At 42.1% G+C, this 25,952-nt stretch overlaps 2 protein-coding genes across 4 annotated transcripts in view; both read right to left on the bottom strand.

Moving 5' to 3' along the window:
* Positions 1–1,818: 1,818 nt before the first annotated feature.
* On the bottom strand, positions 1,819–15,184 carry galm (galactose mutarotase). Its single transcript, XM_040034927.1, has 9 exons — positions 15,101–15,184; positions 14,003–14,189; positions 13,005–13,159; positions 11,818–11,931; positions 11,587–11,679; positions 9,865–9,946; positions 4,021–4,171; positions 3,736–3,910; positions 1,819–2,151 (listed from the first exon to the last, which is right to left on the bottom strand). The coding sequence occupies exons 2-9, from the start codon at positions 14,187–14,189 to the stop codon at positions 2,074–2,076; spliced, it is 1,035 nt and encodes a 344-aa protein (XP_039890861.1). The 5' UTR covers positions 15,101–15,184; the 3' UTR covers positions 1,819–2,073.
* Positions 15,185–18,009: 2,825 nt separating this feature from the next.
* The window catches only part of si:dkey-191g9.5 (rap1 GTPase-GDP dissociation stimulator 1), a 32,462-nt gene continuing 24,519 nt past the window's right edge, over positions 18,010–25,952 (bottom strand). Inside the window, exons 13-15 of one of the 3 annotated variants that reach the window (XR_005696349.1) lie at positions 23,579–23,707; positions 19,554–22,070; positions 18,010–18,436 (exon numbers count right to left, since the gene is read on the bottom strand). Coding sequence is in view for 2 of the 3 variants with exons in the window: in XM_040035418.1 (XP_039891352.1) it covers positions 21,943–22,070; positions 23,579–23,707 (257 nt within the window). In the remaining variant the exon portion in view is untranslated. Of the gene's footprint in view, positions 18,437–19,290; positions 22,071–23,578; positions 23,708–25,952 lie in introns of those variants that run through there. The other 2 variants (XM_040035418.1, XM_040035419.1) reach the window with 2 other exon arrangements.

Raw genomic sequence — 25,952 nt, 5'->3', positions numbered from 1 at the left:
CTGTAAGGCAGAGTAAATCAATTTGTTGATCAATTATTAAGTCATGTACTAACAGAGACTTGGAGGAGAGAGACCTAATATTTAATAATCCACATTTCACTGTGTTGCATCTTCAAAAAATAAAAATACAATAACTGAGCCTTACACCGGAGTATCGTTGCACTGGTTTACTGAACCTTACTTTCAGGGCATGTACAGAACATGAGCATCCATTTTCTACTGCCTCCTACAGGACACACTTCTTCCACTTCCTTACACATTAATGTAACTCAGAACCAATACTGCCTCTCCTGGCATTACCATTGTAACAACACATTCATTCTGTTTCTTTCAGAAGAATAACAGGAACTTAGGATGTAGGTATCTATGAATAATAACTATTATGTATACTCATATATTTATATAACCACTTATTTCTTGCGATACCACACACTGTTTTACTCTTTGGTTCAGATGTGGATACTGTATTGTTCTTTCTTTGTGATTGTTTATGTTTAAGTTGTTTGTTGCTGGTTTTTAGTTTGTTTTTTGTCTTTTTGGGAGCTGACACAGTCTCTATGGAGATGGGTTTTTGGGGGGGTAGCAGGAGGAGAGAAGCTGCAGAGAGGCGTGTAGGACTGCAACTCTGCTTCCTGGTCCCAACTCTGGATAGTCATATTTTGGGGGGTTTAATAAATTTGTCCATATTTCTAGAAATGAGAGCTGCTCCATCCAAAGTGGGATGGATGCCGTCTCTCCTAACAAGACCAGGTTTCCTCCAGAAGGTTTGCCAATTATCTATGAAGCCCACATCGTTTCTGGGACACCACTCAGACAGCCAGCAATTTAAGGAGAACATGCGGCTAAACATGTCACTCCTGGTCTGATTGGGGAGGGGACCAGAGAAAACTACAGAGTCCCACATTGTTTTGGCAAAGTTGCACACTGATTCAATATTGATTTTAGTGACCTCCGATTGGCGTAACCGGGTGTCATTACTGCCGACGTGAATTATAATTTACGTTTACCCTTAGCCAGCAGTTTTAAATTTCCCTCAACGTCGCCTGCTCTGGCTTTTGGAAGACAATTGACTATGGTTGCTGGTGTCTCTAGCTTCACATGTCTCAGAACAGAATCACCAGTTACAAGAGTTTGATCCCCGGCAGGTGTCTCGCCGAGTGGGGAAAAACGGTTAGACACAAATGACTCTGCAGTCTATTTACACCTACAGGCCAGTGGACACTCTTTCAAGGATGAGGATGTAACATCCTGGACAGGGAGGAACGCTGGTTTGAGTGCGGAGTCAAGGAGGCCATTTATGCGAAAGAGGAATGGAGGAGGGGGCCTAAGGGTACATCTTACAATGCTGTGATTGCAGCCATTCCCCTACTCTCTGTGAATGGTACTCATAGCCATTAATCAATTGTTGTTGATCGATGGCCATGACAATTTGCATATCAATTATCAAGAAACTGACCTCACAGCCCATTGTTCGCTATTGGTGCTGATTTCTGTCATTATGCAAATGTGCTGTTTACTGTTTGTACGTTTATAAGGTTGAAAACCTGCAGTCAGCTGAGACCGAAGAAGTCACCTGGATGAGTGATGAAATGTTTCTCTCACTGAAAACTCTACGTTCAGATGAACAGAATCAACCTTTCTGGGATTTCCTTACCTGGATGATTGAGCATGCATTAATACATCTATACAGAACGGGACCAGCCTACCAGTGGATTTAAACGCAGGACCTTCTTGGTGCGAGGTGACAGCAGTAACCAGCCACGATGCCAGCCTCTTCAGAGAACACATTGAAACAAAGCACCAGCACGAGAGAAAGCGCTTGATCAATATTGTGTTTAATATGACAAGTATGGCACATCATCATAAATCAAATTATAACAGTTTGGTTATGTTGAACTATGAAGGTTTTTTCTTTATCTCATCAGTTCTGTGATGCTCAAACTAAAACAAGCTTAACAAAATATTGTAAAATGTTAACAAAAATTATATTCAAAATAAAAAAAAACCCAGACTTTTAGGAAATGAAACAATCTGCTGCAAACGATGAAATTTTCTTCTTTTCTGTCTGTCAGATCAGACAGTTGTGAAGGTGTAGCGAGTTATGTGATGGTAGTTCTCTCCAGGACGCAGAAGGCAGTCAGGAAATGAAGGCTGAATACACACACACACACACACACACACACACACACACACACACACACACACACACACACACACACACACACACACACACACACACTCTATTTTAATTCTCATTAGTCTGTTTAACCAAACAAACAACCAAACAGTAACGAGGAAACTTGTTTTCACTGCTGTTCAGTAAGCAGTTAATGAGTGTTTGCATACTGTTTGATTTTGGGTATTGGCCAGGGTTTGATGGACTGGTGGGGTAATGTGTGGAAGTGCAACCACAGCCATCAGAGATGTGCTCAGTCAGTATGAGATAGAAAGAATCAGTGGTGTGACAGAAGGCTCTGCAACTTCCTATAACACATCCCAAAGAATACTTTCCAGTGTTGTGGCAGCAGTCTTCACTTTGTCTTTGACCAAGTAATAAAAACAAAAACAAACAATGGTCACCATGTAGACATAAGCATATTGATTAAGGACAGACGGAATAAATCATGAAATTACAATCAGATATTACTCAGCTGTTGGTGAAATAAAAGCAGGAAATTAATTTCCAGGCAGGTCATTATACCAAATTGGCAGTTAGATGGGATATGATAAAACAATGAACCAGATCATGAACACACTGGTCGGGTGTTCAAGGTATCTGAGCTGCTAATGTCTAGCCCACCCTCAATGCCACCGTTGTTTCTTTTGTTTTGTTTTTTCAGCCAGTCATTTTAAGCATCTGTGCCCCTTCTGTCATCAATGGAGGTGCTCTTTGTCCGTATGGGTACAGACCTCATTGAGCCATACAACTGTAGTGCACAGGGCTAATGTTATCATTATCAATATCCCAAAGTAATGCAACCTCACAACATTTCTGCAGAGGGAGTTACATGGACACTATTTCAGGTTATCCTCAGAGCTGGAATCCCAAAGGAGATTCTGAGCAGATTAATGGTTAATTACGTCTGTTTGGATGACTGTTTGTCAGTACCACACATACGGTCTGGTCGAGTTCTGAGGAAGACTTTGAAAGATCATACATGACAATGGATGCAATCAGGGAAAAGTGACTATATGTATGGACTGTGATACTTATGAGCTTGTCTTCTCTGACAGAGGTGTAGCAACACAGATTTCAACCTCCTAAAAGTTTGGAGAGGCAAAGCCCGTTTCTCCGAGGAGCCTGCTGAATGACTTTGGTATCTGATAAGTTGGGGCCTCAGGTGCCAGATTGCCAATCACACTTTGCTCATTTGTGATGACCAACTTATACCATCCAAGAGAGCATATGTTTGCATGCCACAACAGCATTTTGCTGTCTACCCTACCAGGAGGCATAAACCTAGATAATATATATACCTATAGACTTGCCAAAGTGTGACAATGCATTCAAGAGTTTAGAAGTCAATGAAAAGTAGGCGTGAAGGAATTAAAAACTATTCTGGAGATGGGAGCAATCAAAGAGTCTCAGACAGATGAGTCTCTAGAGAGCTCTGCAGATTAAGGTGAAGGATATGTTACATGCCTATCCATGTAAGGCCAGGAAGTGAACTTGACCGAAGGCTAACTTCCATCTACAAGAGAAAAAACACAACACTGAGTTTCTGTTCATCATACCTGGTTAACAGCATCAGGCCAGTTCTGCGTCTCCAGACAGAAGGAGCTGTGCTTCCTGTACCTACAACCACACTTTCCTGCGATGGAGCCATCCAGGAAGTTGGCAGTGTAGAACTGGACTCCTGGCTGGTTAGTAGAAACCTCTAAGACACGCCCACTTGCTGGGTGACAGACTCTTTAAAATGAATAAATAAATAAACAAATAAGATAAGACTTATTTGTCCTCCTTAACTTCAGTGGATGTCACATGTGTCTATGTTTTAGAAAATGACTTCTGTGTCAAACCTGGCAGCGCGTTTCTCTGTCCATGGACCTCCGGGTGATGACAAACAGAAGTTGTGGTCAAACCCTGGGCCTTGAAGTTCCTTCAGATGAGGGCCAATGAGAACTGGTTCTCTGAGGTCAAAGGGTGTGTCTTTCACCTCTCTGATCTCTCCTGTTAGTATTTAGCGAATTAATTCATGACTTCGTATCAGGAATGTTAAATAATGTCACACAATCGATTCTATAAAGGTGAATTATTGCAGTTACGAGTTATTTACTGGAGCATTAAGATATATTAAATGACAAAAAGTCCATAAGTAACATGTTTAGCAAATTAAATCATTTGCTAGTGAGCGTTCTGCACACTATCTTTGCTGTACCTAGTACTTAGCTGCATCTCGCACTACAGGCACGTTCCTCTGCTTTATCACCATTGTCCAGTGGTTTCCATCAGGAGCTTGTCTGTATCTGAAAATCCCACAGGATCTTAGCTTCGTCATTCTCATCCCCACAGTGACCTCTGGGAGGTTTCTGAATTACTGTGATAGAACGCCAGCCATACAACAAGTCCAAGAGCCAATCAAAGGCCTCCAAACATTATGTGGCCTTCACATGAGCTCACGAGCGGTGGGTTTGGTTTATATAGTTAAGCACCTGCATACTAAAGAGGAAAATAACTAGAATTTGCCATTTCTGGAGAGACTGCAGTGGGACTGTAAAAATTCAAACTTGCATGTACCAGATGGGTCAGTTGTGAGAGTGCCACAAACATGGAGAGCCACACTATGGTGAGACACAGACGAAACCATCCACAAATGAAACTCAAATGAGGGAGGCAGGACATCAGAAAAGACCCACTTTTCTCTCTGTCAGTCTGTGAGAGCAGCGCTGCACCAAAATAGCTTGTTGCTGTAGACTGAACAAAAGTGTACCTAACAAAGAGGCACAGTGTTCTTTTACTGTCAGTAACATTCAGCACATAGCTCTATGCTGAACTGAGGTCAGGAGAGCGAGTTCAAAACTGATGTCTTTTTCTTTCTTTCCAAAACTGGTTGGAAAAATTAAACAGGGAGTAAACGGGAGCAGAGGATGACTGAACCAAATGGCTCCAGTTCAAAAGTTACACATCTCTGGGCTTTGAGGAAGGACTCGTTGAAAAAACGACACATGTAGCTACATCTTGAGGGTAAAATGATCACTGTAGGGTGAAAACTGTGGTCACAGCGGCAGGTTAAAGAGAAAGTTTTCAGCCGAGATTTTCTGCCTGTCTCACACTAAATCACAGGTGTTGAACTCCAGTTATGGGCTCAAAATGTGGTCATAAATATTTTGTACTTGTAAATCAGGATTTGTATGTGTAAAAAAGATTTGTGTGTGGACTTAGCCAAAAAAAAAGTACGAATTGTGACAAGTACGAATTTTGGCCCTATTTTTCTTCCTTTCATCTGATTGGTCAATGTCATGTCAATCATAAATGTAACAATCCAATCAGAGAACAGATGGGTTTGGCTGTCGGAGGGGCACTTTTTTGAACTGCAGGTCCTTGAAGGGTCATACAGTTTGAAGCTAGAGGATCTCTATATAAATATCCGATAGCAGCTAGGTCCCCTAACTTTCAGCAGCTGTTGAAAGGATAAAGTTGTGCTATATCAGTGGTTAGAAACACCATCATTACTTTAGGATTAGTTTAACACAAAGTCAGGGCTGACCCGGGACCATGGCTGTGAGTCACAGTGCGCAGCATAAAGGTCCTTTCACATCGGACGCAGAATGTGCTGCTAATGCTAACTAAAACCCAAGGATCCAGAATTTGTTGCTGGCTGCTGGGCTCTGTGGGTTTTTGCAGCAGCTCTACCTGTACTAGATGCACCTGCTGCTTGTCGTTTCTATCTCTGACTTTATGTCCTCTACAAGAGTTTTGGTTTTTTTGCTGGTTCTTCAAATGTTCAATAAAAACATGTATGCTAATTCATAACGAAGAAAGCTTTGTAATGAAGACGGTCATTTCCAAAACACTGCCCCCCCTCCGCGGTCCGCAGTGCTGTTGAAAAGGCTGTGGAAGTCCCTGTATTAAACACGTAGTCCTGTGACACAAAAATCACCAAACTCGGACGACCACAGACTGTTTTCCTTCGTGGTGATGAAGGAAAACGCTGGGTTGGCATGTAAAAGGGCATTTATTCCCTTCAAAGACCTGCAGTTCAAAAAAAGCGCCCCTCCGACAGCCAAACCCATCTGTTCTCTGATTGGATTGTTACATTTGTGATTGACATGACATTGACCAATCAGATGAAAGGAAGAAAAATAGGGTCAAAATTCATACTTTTTTTTTGGCTAAGTCCACACAAAGCTTTTTTACGCACACACAAATTATTTTTACACATACAAATCCTGATTTACAAGTACAAAACATTTATGACCACATTTTGAGCCCATATCCAGTCCTCGAGGGCTGCTGTCCTGAAACTTTTCCATGTGTCCCTGCTGCAACACACCTGCCACCTTCAGCATTCAGTCAAGTTCTACAGAGTCTCGCTAATGACTAGAGATGGCACGATACCACTTTTTTATGTCCGATACCGATATCATAAATTTGGATATCTGCCGATACCGATATGAATTCGATATAGTGTGTTTTTTAATCAATGGAACTGTTTTTTTAATATCTTGCTGCTTTTTATATAAGTTAATACTAGGGATGGGTACCGGTGTCCGGTGCCATGATGGCACCGGTTCTGACATAAACGGTAGTAACCAGACCGAAAAGCAGCGCACATTTCGGTGCTTTATTTCGGTGCTTTTTTTTCCTGAGCTGTGATACACTTCTAGCCAATCATTTTACCTTTCCAAGGATAGTAGGTGGGCCCAGGTACGTGCGTTCTTTTAGAGCAGAGCTACAGATTAAAAATGCCCAAGGCGAAGCGGTCAAAAGTCTGGCTGTACTTCACAGCAAAAGATGCAAACTCAGCAGCCTGCAACAAGTGCTTTAAGCTGATACTGTGATACTGTCAAAGGAGGTAACACCTCGAATCCGATGAAACACCTGGCGACGCATAGCGTTTTTTTTTAAAAGCCAAGAAATGCGCTGTATTTGATAGCTTGCTGCGAGACCTCACACCGAGCGCATCTACTGCGGGTGGGTTGCCTGTTATCAGACCCGGAGTTAGCAACATCCCCAAAAAACCCGAAGAGGAGAGTCCTGGCCCCTAGCCCTGCCAGTGTAGCAGAAATGATGAGGATGATGATGCAGCAGCAGCCGTTCTTCTCTGCGTGAGTAGCTTAATGTTGTTCGTGTGTAATTTACGTTGAGTAGGCTAACCACGTTATTACATTAATGCATGTAAGGTGAACTAGCAAACATCATCATAGCTACATGCGGCTGTCTTCTTGTTTGATGGCAGATGCTCCCTTCACCCTGGCCAAAAAGGCTAAAATGACCAAAGAAAAAGAGGGAAACAGCTAAACATGAGAGGTTTTTGGACAAAGTTTGTGTTTTTTCCATTGTTTAAGCACTGCTTCCAGCCAAGAGTGATACCATATATGCCCCATAGCTGCAGAAAAGGCTAACATTGTTATCTTTTTACAAAAACCAGCTGAACATGAGAGGTTTTTGGACAAAGTTTGTGTTTTTTCCATTGTTTAAGCACTGCTTCCAGCCAAGAGTGATACCATATATGCCCCATAGCTGCAGAAAAGGCTAACATTGTTATCTTTTTACAAAAAAACCCAGCTGAACATGAGAGGTTTTTGGACCAATTTTGTGTTCTCCATTCTTTAAGCACTGCTTCCAGCCAAGAGTGATGCCATATATGCCCCATAGCTGCAGAAAAGGCTAACATTGTTATCTTTTTACAAAAACCAGCTGAACATGAGAGGTTTTTGGACCAATTTTGTGTTCTCCATTCTTTAAGCACCGGTTTGAGCACCGGCACCGTTTCAAAAGTACCGGTTTGGCACCGGTATCGGATAAAACCTAAACGATACCCATCCCTAGTTAATACTCAAGTTAAAAAAACAACAACAACAACACTAAAGCTATTCTGTTATACCTGTATGCAAAAAATACACTGCACCCAAAATATTTCATAGTTCAGCAAAACTGATCAATCTAATAAAGTTAAACCTGCTCCTTCCTTCCTATTCTGGTATTTTAAAGAGTAAGCAACCTAACTAATAGGGCTCTAAAACTCCCAGCAAAAAAAATAAAAAAATAGGGAACCACCCCCCACCCTCCACCTCATGATGCTTAATCGACATAATCAACTTTAATTTGATGCAGTGTGAAAAAAATGCACAGAAATCAATTATTTTTCAAGAATAATTAAATAGATTCAACATCTTTCTTCAACAGAACTGCAGACTGCACAGATGGTACCTTCCCAAAGGAAAAAGTACTATAGCTTACTAGGGTATATTAGACTTAACAGTTACTATATACAGTAATGGACTTTTATACATTTTACATCAGATGAAAACTTTGGGTGTAAGATTCAGATAATTATTTATTAAAAGCTCGACATTTTAAATGAGAATAAGAAAGAAAAGTATGTCTTTGTGCCCCCTTTTCCCTGTTCATGCCCTATCGGCCCCCCTGGCTAAACTTTGCTAGATCCGCCCCTGCACAGTTACCAGCCGTCAGCTACGTAGAAAAAGATCCTCGAGTAGAAAGTAATATTAAATACATTCTAACAACAGCTGATCAAGGTTAAACGTGCTGCTGTTGTTCAGTCGCTGGTTTCCTCTTTCTGGCGCGAAGTGGGCCAAAAACAAACAAGCGAGACGGACGATCAGCTGATCATTGATCAGTTTCATGATTGAAGTAGCAGCAGGAGAGGGAGGGAGAGGGGCAGTCGCTCCATATATCGGTTGTTAAGCTTAACGTGGGAATGCTTTACAAACACTCAGAGATGAACTTACACACTTGCTTTACTTCTCTCTGGGATAATTTCCTCGGAGATGAAATGCCGGTTTGGTAGTGAGGCTATAAACTCACAGCCGCTCTATCACGTGATGCACACTGCTGCGACGTGCTACGGTTATGAGCCAAGTTACGCCGTGTCGCAAGTTTTGAAGTTTTGTGAGGTGCTTTTCTGATATTTAATGGATCGGATTACATTTTTTATTTCTCTCCGATATCCGATCCAGTAATTTACGTCAGTATCGGACCGATACCGATACGTAATATCGATCGGTCCATCTCTACTAATGACCTACTTGTATTCAAGTGTGTTGCAGCAGGGACACATGGAAAAGTTTCAGGAGGACTGGAGTTTGACACGCCTCCCACTAATAAAAACACATACTGGAATCATTGCTTTACAACAATCCCACTAGAAAAAGAAGTTGCTGATATCCTGAAATCCTGTAAATGGCTGGACAGAGCTGAAAGCTGACAGTATAGAGAACAACCCTGGAAGCACGGGAACAAGCCCTTTCCCCCAAATCAGCAGAGGCTGGGATCTACCACAGGAAAGACCCCAGATACTGTGCAAAGATGTCCCTGAGTCGAGCACATAACAGCAGGGAGCGAGATGCTAACGGGCAGGGCATACGTGGAACGCCAGGAGGAACATGAGAAGCTCAAGGACTGAGAGGGGAGCTAAAGAGTCAAATGGATATGTACTTTAACTGATTATAAAGTCTGCAGTCTTGTTCCCGAGACAGTGTAACTGAAGTGATTTGAAGCACCAAACTGTCAGAGACTATCAATATGCTTGTATGCTTTTGACAGATTGATTAATTCTATTGGCTTATTTAATGAGAATTTTCCTATTATATCATTCAGTTTTATATTTGACATCTGTTAAATAAACCACTTCATTCCATTGACTTTTGCAGTTAAAGAGGATTGAAGTAAATCTTTACCTGTAGGAATTGATGTGTCATCCACAGGCAGGTAGGACTGTGCAGTGATGGACACCTGATGGTCGTAGATATCTGCTACACCCTGGAGCACAGATAAGAGATTTTTCAGATCATCTGTCATCCTCTCCATACATATAGCCACGTTACTCATCTTGATGTGAGGAGGAAGGGGTTGATCTGTCTGAGACTCAACCAACACTCACTAATACCAGAACATCCTGCCAAAATAGGCCTGCCTCCTCCTTTAACAGTTTACGAAATAAAATTGTGAAAAACTGACTGAGAGTATCAGTGTTTGATATCAAGAGTTTAAGTTAATTTAGGGCAGAATGCTATTTTAGATTTCTCATTGGAATCACCTTTAAATCCATATAGTATGTAACAGGAAATGATGTCATCAGTAAACAGGAAGCTAGATGGGAGGTTGGGTTGTATTAAAGACGGAGCTCATATGTTTTCATTGTTATATCTGTACATCGTGAAGAAGTAAAAGTGATCGTGCCTCGTAGCAGATGTTGCAGTTTAACCTTTCCCCGTGTCGTTACTGTGGATATTGGACTTTTTAACCAACAGGACTCAGAAAGTTCGGGTCAACAACTCTCTTTCCGGTCTCCGTTCCACCTCCACTGTTCTCCTGTCACTGCTGTCAGGCACTCACAACACCACGGGCCCGCTGTGCAGGAGTTTGTAGAGTGGTGTGACGGCTCCAAACTCGAACTGAACGTGAGCAAAACCAAAGACATGGTGGTAAGCAGAGGGATCTGGCTGCTTCAGTCACCACCACCATCCACGGGAAGCCAGTGGAGGTGGTTGAGGAGTACAAATACCTGGGAACCATCTTTGACAACCTCCTGAGATTCTCTGCTAACACAGAGGAGATTCTCAGGAGGTGCCACCAATGGCTACACCTCCTCAGGAAACTCAACTCCTTTGGAGTCAGCACAGCCATCATGATGACTTTTTCCGATGCCTTCCTGGAAGCATCATGACCTTCTCCATCAGCTGCTGGTTCCACTCCCTCAGCCTTCATACAGGAACAGACTGCAGCACACTGCATCAGTGTGCTCTACAGTCATTGGCCTGTCAGAACTCTGGCTCAGGTTTTCAGCAACAGGCCCTCAGACAGGCAGCCTGATCATCAACGACCCTCTCACATTCTTCCCCCCGCATTTCAGTGGCTCCCCTCTGGGCGACGCCTCCGCTGAGGAGCGCCACCTTTGCCCCCTTAAGCAGCTCTGCTTTCTAACTCCAGTAAGACCATTTCCCACACCAGAAACATAAACTACTCTACACTCTTTTTATACTGCCGACACTTTATTCACTTACAGTTATTTATTCACCTTTCAGTCACTTTAATTTAACAACTTTGTAATTTTAAAACTGTGTATATTCTGTGTATTTATTATCTCACTCTTATTGCCTGCTTATGCCCTGTCCTTATCTTCAACGTCATGCTGCTCTGTTGTATCTTAACTGCCCCTTGGGGATAAATAAAGTCTCTCTGATTCTGATTGTGTTACTGTCGTTACACCTGTGGACCAAGAATCAGAGTGTGGATGTGGGGAAGGAGTTTAGAGGACTGCCCGTTCATAGCAGAGGCAACACACTGAAACCACACTTCCTAGTGGGCAAAATATTGATTTGTTAGCCAGGAAACTAGCAGTGCCAACCACACAAACACCACTGTGCAGAGGCACCCAGAAACGTGTCCATGTCACTTACCTGTCCGGCCAGGTTGAAGTAGGAATGGTTGGTGAGGTTGATGGGGGTAGTTTTGTTAGCCTGTGCTTGGTATTCAACAGTTAGTTCTTCCCCCTGAGCAAACAAGTTCAAACTCAATATCTGTGCTGGCAAAACAAATGTCTGAGTATCACTAAACAGCAACGTCAAATTAGCTCTGCCAAAAGGAAATTTGGGGTGCAGTAGTATGAATTCATAACCAGATGTGTCTACCTGCAGTGTGTAGGAGACAGAGACCTGAACTTCACCAGGATAACCCTGGTCTCCATCTGGACTGGTAAGACTCAGCTGCACACCACCTTCCACTGCTGCAGCAAGCCAGATAGCCTGCAGAAGCAAACACACATGAATCATGGAATACACAGGATACATAAAGTGCAGGTTACAGAGCTCAGTAAAATTCAATCTACAGCTGCCAACAAGTAGGTGTTGTGAAGTGATGGGTGTATATTTCACTCTGTGAGCCCAACCCTGCTGTTTTTGATGTGTGAGGGTTTTCCTGTGGCATGGATTGCACATGTAAAAAAGGGCAGTGTGTCCAGTCTTCTTTTCAGCCATTCTTTCATTTGTTCAAATTACAGGTGGAGCCAGAAGGAACTCATCAACATGAAGAACAGAATCAGCAATGCCAAAAGCCTAAGAAGAGCTCCGTACAGTAGTTTAGTGTTAAAAGCCTGTGTGAATCTGTGCGTACTTTAAATGTTTCGGTCATTTTAGTCTAAACCCAGAGAAGGAAGCCCCTTAAAAAACAAAACTAGTTGAAGAATTATGGCAGGACTTCTTTGAGCAGTCTTGTAGGATTGGGGTCTAAAAGACATGAGAATTTGTGAAGAAGTTCATGAAGTCATTACTAGTTAACGTTAAAGGGATGGTTGGCTCAACAGAGCTCTGACTGTTTGTCAGCCTGGCTACAGTGCTGAAGAGAAACCTTCTTATTTTCTTCAATCAGTGATGAATAGTAAGATGTTCTGGCTTTACGGAGGGCTTTCTTATAAAGCAACAAACTATTTCTCCAAATGATGATGATCTTCTACATTTGTGACACACCATTTCCTCTCCAGCCTACGAGTCATCTGCTTTAGGCTACATGTTTTACAATTATACCACGGAGTCCAGTACTTCTGATTTAAGGGTTTTTTCACAGGAGCTACAGTATCCAGAGTCGTACGGAGTAAAGCTGTAAAATTATTAGCAGGATAATTGATGCCTGTGGGAGTCGTGTTCAGGTAGCTGCTCTGCACTGTGTGCACAAATTGTCACACATTACAAATAATGGTGAAACACTTAGCTGTGATTGGTGAAACATGTACACAGAGGGAAAACACATCATTTATACAGTTTTCCACAAATTTTGCTCCATGTTAAGATTGGAGGACAAACTAATATTAACCAGACCTCACCTTGTTGAAGCCTCGCAGGCCTCCATGCAGTGCATTTGGTCCATTGTTAAGATCCAGCTGGTACTCCTTTCCCTCAAGGACAAAACGTCCCTTTGCAATCCTGTTTGCCACACGGCCCACCACAGCGCCCAGGTACCGCTTATCTGATACATAACCTGACAACAAAGCATAATACTTCTTATTCATATATGGAAGCTGGATATTGTAGTGGTAAGACTACACACCTTTGGGGCGGGAGTCACAAGTTCGATTCCCACCCAGTACTGAAAATTCCTGAAGGACTTGATTCTGTACTGGACTCAGCCGTGAAAACTGGGGACCAGAATAAGGACCAGACTGGTGCACTATTTCATGCAGACATGTTAGCTGGATCTGTGATGAGAGGTGCAGCGATGTGCAGCATGCAATGTTGAAAAAAAACTGGAGTCCTCGAAATCAAGACAAGTGATGATGTTTCAGCTTTCGTATATTCATAGATAAGACTTATAATGGCTGCTATTTTCTTTGTGAATCTTTGTTACATGGCAGTTTATTACAAGTACCATTAGTGTTAAAAGAGACAAAGGAAAAACTAAACACTTGACACACTGGAAAGTGCCAGTGAGACAGAACTGCAGGCCGTACTGCTAGTGACACAATAAGTATTAGGAATATAATGTGCACGTTTCTGAAAAACACTACTGGGCGTTGTAAGAGGTTAAGATCAGTATATTAGTGACAATCATCTCTTTACTAAACAAATAATGGGTGTTTCCAGGGGTGGGAAAAGACACAGAAAGTCTACTGCATGAGCTTCACTTTAGCCGTCGCCTGATGTTCAGATTCATGTGAAGCAAAAAACAACCCATGATCACGTCTGCCTGCACTAGAGAACCTGAACAACAGACATCACTTTCAGGAGTTTGTGCTTAAATCAACCACTTTAATCATCTCATTGCTTTTTATACAATTAAACCGGTTTATGTGCAGATAACAACACAAGTTACTTTCCCTCCTACCTTCCAGGTTATCATAGCCAAGGACTACATCCTCCATTTGTCCATCCTTCCCTCTGTAGCTCACTGATCTGATAATGGCACCTAAGGTTAGGACTTCCACCTTCACCTGAGGAGACTGGACAACCCACAGGTCCACGGTGCCCTGGCCAGGCCACTCTCCCCATGGATGATGGCTTACCTGAGTCATCTTGGAACGAGCACAGGAACAGAACATAAGCTTAAAATAATGGTTAAAATGTTACTTCACATTTAACTCAAATAAGTTTGGTCAGCTCTTACATTCCCACAGGCTCAATATATCTTGTTCTAGCTCACAGTAGAGTCAGCAGTTTGTACAGAGGCTACGAACATCTGTGTGAAGCCTATTAATGCTCACTGGACTGTGCACAAAAGAGTCAAAATACCAGCTTACAGTATCCCCACGTGTCTCTTACATACACACCAACACAGATAGTAAAACCGGTGTTGTGCCAAAAAGTGACTGTCTGCAAAGAACTGATTTCCGGTATTTACCAAAAACTGATTGCTGGTATTTAAAGTGCTCTAAGTAACGTGTTGGGCTATAATATGTGAAACATATGTCAACTGCATCCCTCATGGATGACATAAAGTCTGGAGCCACAACAACATTCGTGTAACAGTAACAGCAGTGACTTTTATTTATGCAGTAAAAAAACAAATCTCATTAACATTAAAAATGTCTTTTGTAAGAGCAGCACTGGCAGCAAATATTACGATAGTTCTGTAAAAGTATTTGAAGTGAGGATAAAGGAGCGGATTGGTTATAAAGTACAATAACACAGAGTTGGAAAGACACTTGAAAAACAGATCATTTTTAATTCTATATATAACCCCTTTGTAAACGCTGTTCACCGAAGTCTATTTACCAACATACGTGATGATATTACACATGAAAAATACACGGAAACATTGGAAATCAGTTTTTGGCAGACAATCACGTTCTGGCACAACAAGTTTGCTCAGTTAAGCGTATACAGGATATGACGCTCAACCTCTCTTTACAGTCAGCAGTTATTCAGCACGACACGCTCGGATCAGCGACCAGCAGCAGTACACCCGCGCGGTCTCCTTTCTTACCTTGAATACTTCACGCACTCATTACTAGACTTTGGACCTGGTCGTGTTTTCCTGCTTCCGTTACTGATGACGCAGACGCGCAATGGGTGACGTCAAAGCTACTGGGCACGCCCACGTGGCGGGCAAAAATGATTTGTTTTTTAGTATAATATAGATTTTTTTTAAAGCGTGCACGTAAACAGTCGCTCATTAATGGCGTGTATATAGCAGAAGAAGTATTACTGAGAAGACTGAAAAGGTTGTCACTGTGTGGACTTTACTCACAAACTGCCTGTAATATCAGTTCCAGCTGATATGTTTGTTAATAACACAGCTGATGCCCACAAAATGTAAGAAAAAAAACAGGACTAAAGTAGCAAAGCGCTGCATTTATGTGCTAAAACCAAAATGATGGCATTCGGGTGCTAATTTAAAAAATGGAATAATTTTTCCACAGAGGAATTTTTCAGCACTGACTTTTTACATTTATATATTGTTTAGTTTGTTTTAAATATTCAGGTTAAAAATAATCCTTAATGAGGTATTTTTCAAAAAGTTACTTATTGATGATAATGTTAGTCTTTATTGATTTCATTATCATCTGCTTATGCACACATGCTGATGACTGAAAACATTTCAGCTAATAATTTTCTCCACCAGTTTACTCCTCGACACCTTTAAAGGTAAGAAAAATATGTATAATTGTAGCTATATTTCAATTAACCTCAGCACTCTGGAGGACGCAAAGAAGACCCGGACAGTTTACAGTGGTGTAATGACGAGCACGTCGAGCACATCGTATGGGGAAACCAAACAAGGTGCCGTGTCTGTGAAGTTTCTCAGTCATCCAGGTCATCATAGTTTAAGGAGCTTTAAGGAGCTGGACTTCTTTAAGTTGCTTGAAGACGTTTCACCTCTCATCCGAGAAGCTTCTTGAGTTCTAAGGGTGAAATGGTGGACAGTCCCAGATTTAAACCCAGTGGGAGTATCCCCACCCCTAATGATCCTCTACCTAATCACATGAGCCAAAGAGTGAAAACGGGTGGCTCTGAGTCAGAATTCTCACATAGAAGGCAGAATTCTGAGAAAAAAGTAATAATTCTGAGATTAAACTTAGAATTCTGAGATCAAAGCCAGAATTCTCACATAGAAGGCAAAATTCTGAGAAAAAAGTAATAATTCTGAGATTAAACTTAGAATTCTGAGATCAAAGCCAGAATTCTCACATAGAAGGCAGAATTCTGAGAAAAAAGTAATAATTCTGAGATTAAACTTAGAATTCTGAGATCAAAGCCAGAATTCAGAGGGAAAAAGTCAGAATTCTGAAGTTAAAGTCAGTCCATTTTGTTCCACTTGGGTGGGGTGGGGGCTGGAGCCTATCCCGGCTGTCACAGAGCAAAAGGCACGGTCAATTTCTCACATTAAATTATCCAATAACATTTGAATAATAACAGTACTTTCTGAGAATTGTAATGTAAATACTATTTATTTAACATAAAATATCCACCAAAATACACATCTCATGGAAATTAAAGCTACACAACAGTTTTTTGTAGAGAGTTTTTTCCCCTTAAAAAAATGCTGTTAAATCCAGAACTGAATTTAAAATCTTTCTCCTCAGTTACAAAGTCTTGAATAATCAGGCTCCCATCTTATCTTAAAAACTTCATAGTGCCATCACCCAAAGAGAGCACAACAGAACACGACTGCTCTGTTCGGGGTGAGTGTGGCTCTAGTGGTAGCATGGTATATCTGCTAGTTGAAAGGTCAGTGGTTTAATCCCTGGCTGCTTCAGTCTGCGTTCAAAAGTGTCCTTGGGCAGAATGCTGAAGTTGCTCACTAATATGTTAGACAGAAAGAACTTGTACACATAAATGTGTTGGTATCGATGGGTGAATAAGGCATGTTTGTAGTGTTGAGTGCTCAGGCAGAGTAGAAAAGCACTATATATTAAAACCTGTCCATTTACACCACTTTGGATTTCATCATTAGTTCTTATTAACCTCTGGCTCTCTTCCACAATGTGTCTTCGTCCCCTCACCAGTCATGGCAGATGGTTCCCTCCCCCTGAGCCTAATTCTGCCAGAGGTTTCTTCCTGTTAAAAGGCAGTTTTTTCTTCCTACTGTTGCCAAGTGCTTGCTCATAGATGGTCATCTGATTGTTGGGGTTTTTCCGCATTATTGTAGGGTCTTTATGTTATAATATAAAGCCCCTTAAGTCAGTACAGTTTAGGCTGGCTGTGGCTCAAGAGTTAGTGCATATCATTTACTATTGGAAAGCTGAAGGCTTGATCCCTGGCTTCTCCAGTCTGTATTTTGTGTCCTTGGGTTGGAGGGTTGTCGAACTCCAGGCCTCGAGGGCCGGTGTCCTGCAGGTTTTAGATCTCACCCTGGGTCGCCACACCTGAATCAAATGATTAGTTCATTAGCAGGCCTCTGGAGAACTTCAAGACATGTTGAGGAGGTCATTTAGCCATTTAAATCAGCTGTGTTGGATCAAGGACACATCTAAAACCTGAGGGACACCGGCCCTCGCGGCCTGGAGTTTGATGCCTGTGGGTTAGATAATGAACCCTAAGTTTCTCAGGATGCAACCATTGGAATGTGAAGCGCCTTAAGTCAGCTGTTGCTGTGACTTGGTGCTTTATAAATAAAATTGAATTGGATGTTGAAATGTCAGACGTGCTTAGCCATAGATGAAAGCAGCGTATGTATAGATCTGTCAGCAGAGCTTCATCTGTATGTTCAGTGTGAAACATGTTCTGGCTGGCCTCTTCAGAAACACAGGTCATTTCACACCAGCCAAAGAGTTGTTTCTGTTCAGTTTTCACTTCTGATATTTTCTTAGATTTCAGATTTTGTTGTGTGTTGTTGTTGTTTTGCCTAAAACCCATAATATGACTGAAAAAAATGACACCGTAGAAACAAAATAGAGGAAGACACTCTATAACTTTATTGTTTTCACTCTAGAACAAAGCTTCTAAAAGGCCAAAAAAATGCCCTCCCTATAAATACAGATCTGTTCACGCATGTTGAGTGATTTGTAGTTACATCCAGAACATACTTTCACACAAATATTACATTAAACATCACAGCAAAAGTGTGCTTCACGCCCATCAGCACATTGTACACTTTATGTTGTACAGAACACACATGCTAGCCACTCCCCAAAATGATCCAGCTACAGATGCACACTGAAAAAGTGTTGCTACTACATAAGAATGATTGTTTAGTTTATATACAAATGTTAAAAAGTGCAGTGTATTGAATATCTTCTTCACATTGTGCTTCCTTTAAAATGGAGTGTAGGTATGGATATTGCTGTTATGCTCGAGCCCCATTAGTCTGTTGAGTAATCTGTAAAATTCAAAACATGGATGAGAGTAAATTCATTTAGACAGCGCCAAATCACAACAACAGTCGCCTCAAGGTACTTTATATTGTAAGGTAGACCCTACAAGAATGCAGAACCGTGACTTTGTCCAACAGGCAGTTCATTTGTTGTGTATTTTTTTATTCTACAAATGCATCCATTTGAAATAAAATGATTTGGATCTTTTATTTGACTATATATAAATGTTTCTGTAACACTGAGCGGTATCATGAGCTGTGTTGCTGATCGGACGTTCCCATTATGCTCTGGGAAAGTCTTTATGCTACCTTTTTCTATTCTAATTTTTCTAGTTACAAAAACATGACATGACCACTAGGAAGTCTTCAATCGTAGAGCTTTTCTATAAGTCAGACAACATGACTGCAATCCTAAATATGTTAAGTGCTTCAGCCAGCACTGTGACATAACACAAACAAAATTCAAAGAAAAACCAACATCAAATGTCCTGGTATAGTTTTGCCATGGTCATCAAAGACCACGAGGACCGGGAAGTGGACAGGGAGGAATGCTGGTTTGAGCGAGAGACCATCAAGGGTACATGTGTCCCTATAAGGAGCTTGGAAAGAAAAGCATCTGGACTTCATCTTCAAGAAACTTAAAGAAGTCCATACGTTTTTCTTTCCAAGCGCCCTAGACTACGATAACCTGGATGACCTGAGAACCTTCACAGACATCTGTCACCATCTTACAATTGCAGACATTCCCCAACTCTCTGTGAATGGTGGTCGTCGATGAGTGGTTGTTGATCAATGATCAAGAAACTGACCTCACAGCCCATTGTTCATCAGTGGTGCTGGTTTCAGTCATTACACAAATGTTACTGTTTATTTTTATTGGGGAAACCTGCAGTCAGCCGGGACTGAAGACGTCACCTGGATGAGTTTCTCCGACTAACAAAAAGTGCTACGTCCAGAGGAACACAGTCAACTATCCTTACTTCGATGATTGCGCATGCATCAAGACATGTTCATCTGGGTCTTTAACTTACGATGTAAAGCGCCTTGAGGCAACTCTCAGTTGGTGCTATATAAATAAAACTGTATTGAGAAGATAAATGTGATCTTTCAGAAACACACACACCTCATAGCCAGAGGCTGTTCTCAGGCTCTTCCTTTGTTGCTGTTATTTGTATGTTCATCCTTCACATCTGTTGCAGTTCTTATTGGAAGAGTATATGCCATAAAGTAAGTTTTAATGTTTGAGTCCACTCATCAGAATATCACTGGTGATTTACAGACAGCCTGGTTTGATAGTAGCTGATAGGCTTATTATAAAACGTAGACTGTGTCATCTTCAACAGGTTCAACCTATCAGAAAATAAATAGAAACATCACCTCACCTGCCACAATACAGACAAACCAGAGCATTGCACATTCACTTGTACATCACAATCTTATCCAGTAGGTCGTTTTGTTACTGGAGTAATTAAAATAAAACTACTTTAGGTCAAACAATATTGCTTCAGAATCATCACACTTCATATCACCGGCATGGCAAAAAAAGTTCCTTGATATGGTCAAAGTTTCTTTTAATCAGTGATCCAAACACGTCACTTCTTCACCTTTGGGATATTGAGAAAAAGGTCCGTTTGTTTGGTGAACTATTCTGGCTGCATATTCAATAACATCCTATCCATCCATTTTCTAATGCTTATCCAATTTAGGGCCGTAGTGGGTGTGAGCTTATCCCACATATGTTGAGAAGCGGGGTACACCCTGAACAGGTCACCAGTCACACAGAGACAGACAACTACGCACATGACCGATGGCCACATTAGAAGTGGCAGTTATCTAACAGCAGGATTCTCTCTCCATACTTTGCAAAGCTGGCTGGTCAACCTGTTGAGGAATTACCATTCCCTGTTCAGAAGCTTCTAGAGCCCAGCAAAGGTTTTCTTGGCTTTCTCACTGAAACTTTTACCTGACTAATATTTTCATTCTTGGTGATTTTATGATTGTTCCCCTTTAGTATCGGCTCACCAGCACGTGCGTCGGTCATACGAGCTGAGACACTTCATTTGGTTCTTTTACTTGTCAAAGCTGTGTGTACATGCAACGCTGAGGATGCTACTTTCTCTCACCACGTGCCAGCCTTTTAAAATCAATGTTGCTGAAGTAAGAGTCGTGACCATGCTGCACTCTCGTTTGTGATCAGCTGGCTTGGCCCATTTGCAGAATATGTGCTGAAGTGTGAGGCTCTATCTCTACATTGGTTTAACGCTGTCTGCACTGCTGCCCTTTGAGGTCATACCGCCTTAAATGAAAGGCACTCAGTGCAGGAGAGCTTGCAGTGTCTTATGAAATTTTAACAAATATCAGGAGGCTGTCAAGGCCTCAATAGCACAAATTCTCACTGGTGCATTTCCTCAGTCTGAGCATGTTCCCGCCCTAACCAGCACTGTCGGCAGCTCTTCATCTTTTTCTTGCAATTAGAACATTAATTTTGAGAATTATAAATGCTTGGTTTTTGTTCACCCAAACACATTCCTCTTCTCATCAGCTTTCTCAGCTTCAGACTAGTTCCAGTTTGTCCCATTTTTCCCAGTGCATTTAATATGATCATTTCTACACTATTACTTATCTCTGCGTCAGGCTGGGGACCTGTCCAGAGTGCCCCCCCGAGTATTTCAATTGTTCTTAAATTATTGGTACCGTTTACTGACATCCTACTTCCTGTGCAGCACTTGGATTAGATTACAAGCCTGGAATCGCAACGCAGAAAGAGCTTCCACTGCACCACTGTGATGCTCGCATTCAGTGATATTCAATAACACTTTATATAACATTAACATATATTATAATAAAATCTTTGCCAATGACCGGGTACTGGAGTTACAGATATTAGCACTGAGGTTTTATTCGTAACTTTTGTGTGCCCTCCACACCTGTGCACATGCGCCTCCATCAGGTGGCTCTTAGTAAATTTCTCCATCCACCCCCTTTGGTCCAGAATACTGTAAAACTCGGTGCACCTAACGTGTGTTCTCCAGTTAACTTCACCTGCCCTCTTACCCTTTCTTTTTGCTATCTTTGTGAAATGTCTACAATGTTGCTAGTCATGGTACATGACTGCCTGAGACTGGATACTTTTTCTGTGGCTATTCATTCAGTCGTTACCTTTGAGCCCCACATACATACTCATTGCAGACCATCTGATTCATAAATGTCTCATTACTACTCACAGGAAAACCTAAATAAATGAGCTTAGATGATGTCTGAATTGTGCAGTGTAAAGATAATGTTGAGCAAATCAAACACGTAACTCAAATACTCCTATAATCTGTTGCCTGCCACACATGCACACACCGGGACTAAAAAGGGCCCTTCATTTTTACAGAACAGGTGACAAGAAGCCAGTTCAATACTTTGCAATATTTGTGCAGTAAAATATCTGTCGTTTAAGTATGCCACTGAATAAGCTCGATAAATCCATACAGCTGATGGGTCCCCTGTTGCTGCAGGATGCTGGTTTAGCTGGTGTCACCCAGGAGGGTCAGTATGGAGCTGGCCTGTGAGGCAAGTTTACTGCTGCTATGATCTGTGAGTTTACTGATGCTTTCCTTCATATTCACAGAGTTCAACTCCTCCTTCATGACACCTAGAGCACACAAGAACAGAAAGAAAAGAGAAAAGTAAGAGGTTGATTGAAACAGATCAAATTACGCAGGTGCACTGTACCATATTCTCTGATCATCATTGGGTGTACAGTAGACTTTGTGTTCTTTAGAGCTTGGTTTGAATACATTACACACCTGAGTCATTCTACACCAGGAGAATCTGTGACACGCTCAAACCTGGCTCCCTAAGAATCAGCGATTTTTCTACAATAATGCTGCCGTTCTATGAAAAAGTCTCTGAAATAGCTGAGGATGCACGAAAATTCTGCTTTTTAAATTCTCTTTATTTTTTCCACCATTTAAGTACACGAGGTAGCTACACAAACATTTCAGGGCTGAAAAACACATTTAGGCTGTGCAACCAAAACAACTTTGCACCAAATTTGGCATCAATGTAAACACACTACTACTACTGGAAATTCAGAAAACCTAATATCTAATATAACCCTTTTGAATGGCCTTCGTGTCCTGTTACTATTAACATCGCTATCTGAAACACAGAGCTGAGTGACACTTGTGACGTTGTCATGGTCCCCGGGGTTGAAGGTTTTGTCTTCATTAGGACTCTTCATGGTCTATTTTCTAGTCTTGTTATTTAAGTCTTCTGTTAAATTAATCACGACTTTATGTTTATAATTACTTTCTCTTTGTGTTCTTTGTCTTCAACTACATTTCCTCTCTGGTTACACTGACTGTCTCAGTCTCCCCTTGTCCATTGTTGTCCCACATAGCTTTGTATCTCCTAGCTCTGGTTTCCCTGTGCTTCCTGGGTGAATGCTGCTCAGTGTCTCCTGAGCAGCGGTTGATCAGTAACACAAGTAACGTGTTACTGTAATCCAATTACTTTTTTCACGTAATGAGTGAAGTAAAGAATCAGTATTGTAAAAAAGTAATTATATTCCTGTTACTTTCTCGTAAGCACGCTGCGTTACCAAACCGTGATTTTGTTTGTGAGAGCGTCTCATGACTGACGAGCGTGCGGCGTCTGTGGCAGCAACAGACGTGTGCAGATCAACAATGGATAACATGGAGTGATGGAGAGAGTACGACCGTGCAGCTTTTACAGCGTGGACGTACTGACATAAGTTTGATTCTGTAAAATGTGACAAAAACATCAGCGTCCGCCGTTCACTCTGCGTGGGAAGAAAACTTCTTTTTACAGCGAAAAATTTAACTTCAAATCTGAGCGAGCAACACCCGCCGCGCTCCTGCTCAACAGCTGTACGTAGATTTAAGAGCAACAGGACTCAGTGCTGCTGAATCTTTGATTTTATTTTTTTCTTAGGGTCTCCATATTTCATACTTCCTGTAACCTGCCTGCGGTGATTTAATCTCTGTGACACTGAGCTGTTAGCTAAAAGGTGCACACGAGGTTTGCTTGCTGCATTTTTGTGGCTTCGTTGACACTGACATCACAGCTTTATCATTCTACATCCACTGGACAGAATTACTGCAATTTCTATGTGTTGCTTTAAAATCAGACACATACTGGAGTTAGCCAGGCTGCAAATGAGACCTAAAGCACTGAACTTGACCTCGACCGCTCCCACAGGATCCTCCAACATCTTCTTCAGCATGGGTAACAGGTCTGCCTCCCCAAATGGATCCTTCATAGACTCTGCATTGTTTACAGACATGCAAAAATAGGTAAACATATATTCTTTGATGGACATCATCTCTGTTCGGTATTGACATCAAACATCTTGTGTTTTGCTAAATTGCAACAGGTCATTATTGTGTTGTATTGTGTGCTGATCTGTGGAACCAGCGCTCAGTGGCACCTCTCTCTCTCTCTAAGGGGGAGCCAGGATCCCTCCCAGGCTTCTAGACTTCTGATTGGCCAACATTTCACACAGTCAGGATCTGGCATGAGCGTTTGACTTTGGTTTTAGCGTTTACACGTGGATGGAGATGTTTTTTCAAAACTGCACGTGTGGACAGGATTTAAAAAAATTTAACAAAAACGGAAAATCTCCATTTTCAGAAATACCCCCGTGTACGTGGCCTTAGATGAGTTGGTTGAGCGTGACTAATAACTGCATCATAAGGAGATAGTTAACATGGAGAGGAGTCTTTTTCCACTTACATTCAGATTTTCTGAATAACATTGTACACGTCTGATCACAAATGTATAAAGTGTTTATAGATAAGCCAAAAGTAAAACCTGTGTCCAGTGTGTGGCCACCACATGTTGCACTAAATTAAACGCCTTTGCAATGTTAAGAAATTCTGTGGTAGTGCAGTTAGAGGCATCGTGAATATGTAAAGTCAGCTACCAAGATGCTTTTATCAAAATGAACAATAACAGATAAAAGTAGAATTCATTTAAGAAATCATTGCAGGATTGGGAGTTGATAGATTACAATATACAACAAACTTTAAATAGTTCCGGGCGTTTGAGGAATGATGTGAAATTGTCCACATAGGCAATGTTTTCATTCCTGCAGCACCCTTGAACCAAATGTGCAGGTGGTCAACAGCTGAAGAGCAGTCAGAGTAATATCCTTCACACAGGCCCCAGGAGAGCAAACGGTACGGCCACCAAGCATCGCCAAGTGTTGAGCCATAGACGTGGGTAGACTCGGCCTTGAGGAGGTGGTCGATGACGAGCAGGGGCATGACCGCATGTGAGCTCCAAGATGCAGCTGTGGCAGCAGTGACAATAGTAGTAGTACCTGGCAGGTCTGTGGCGCCACTGCAGGGAGGCTGACACAATGGAGCTGCAGCAGCTCGTCACGCCTCCTCTGCATTCAAGTCTGTACTGGGTAGTTGTTGTTGTGTACGTGTGGCTGGCAGCTGAAAAGCTGCAGCCGAGTGCAAAAGAAACGACAACTGAGAATAAAGAACAGTGTTTAAAAGTGTAGTGGTCAGGTCTGCCATGCGTCTGCTACAGCCTGGAGGAGAGAGATGGCTAGGTGTCTGTGCTGGAGCGAGGCAGCCTGGAGGAGTGTTGAAGTGGCGAGAAAGTCCGGGGGTGACACAGCTGTGACAGCCAATCTGGTGCTGAGCAGGCCATGAGAAGGAGGAGCATGTTGAGGAGTGAAATTGGACCAGCATCCCTGTTGGGCAGCCATCCCATCTTCATTGTCCAAACGGTCCCCATTATCGTTGGGCTGAGCGAGGGGCATCCAGTAGCCACGGATGCAAAAGCATCATCCTGCTCTGGAGCAGACGGCCCCACAGAAGACTGAGTATGGTGGGAGACCACAGACAGCCGAGGCTTGAGGACAGAAAAAACTGACAGACAGGCTAAAAACAAAGTCAGCCTTGGTAGAAGACAAACCAAGTCAGGAGCCTTCATGGTGTGTTGATTAGCAGTGGTTGCACCGTTAAAGTTGTAAAGGATGTCAAGCAGAAATTACAGTTTCAACAGCAAAAAACTTTAGAAGCCAGCAAAATATGGTTTGAAAAACAGCACAGAGGCACTAATCATAGCAGCACAGGAACAAGCCCTGAGCACTAGATCCATAGAGGCTGGGGTCTATCACACCAGGCAAGACCCCAGTGTAAAGGTGCCCCTGTGACAATCCAGCACATAACAGCAGGGTGCAAGATGCTAGCAGGCAGGGCATACATGGAACGCCATAACCATCGTGTACAGAAACATCTGTGCTGAATATGGCCTGGAGATCCTCAGGTCACAATGGGAGACGCCCCCTGGTTTTGAATGACCAAGCTAAGATACTGTGGGATGTCCAGGTACAGACGGACAAACTGGTGATGGCTGACCAAACAGACTTATTAGTGGCGGAGAGGCGGAGGAAGATGGGTACAGCACATCAGGAAAAAGGAACACAAGAAGCTGGAGAAACACCAAGGGCTGACAGAGGGGCTGGAGAAGATGTGGAGGGTGAAGGTAACTG

This window comes from Simochromis diagramma, unplaced genomic scaffold (assembly GCF_900408965.1).
Source record: "Simochromis diagramma unplaced genomic scaffold, fSimDia1.1 OVJJ01000816.1, whole genome shotgun sequence".
Classification (NCBI taxonomy): domain Eukaryota; kingdom Metazoa; phylum Chordata; class Actinopteri; order Cichliformes; family Cichlidae; genus Simochromis; species Simochromis diagramma.
This window is presented reverse-complemented; position numbering and strand designations above follow the sequence as displayed.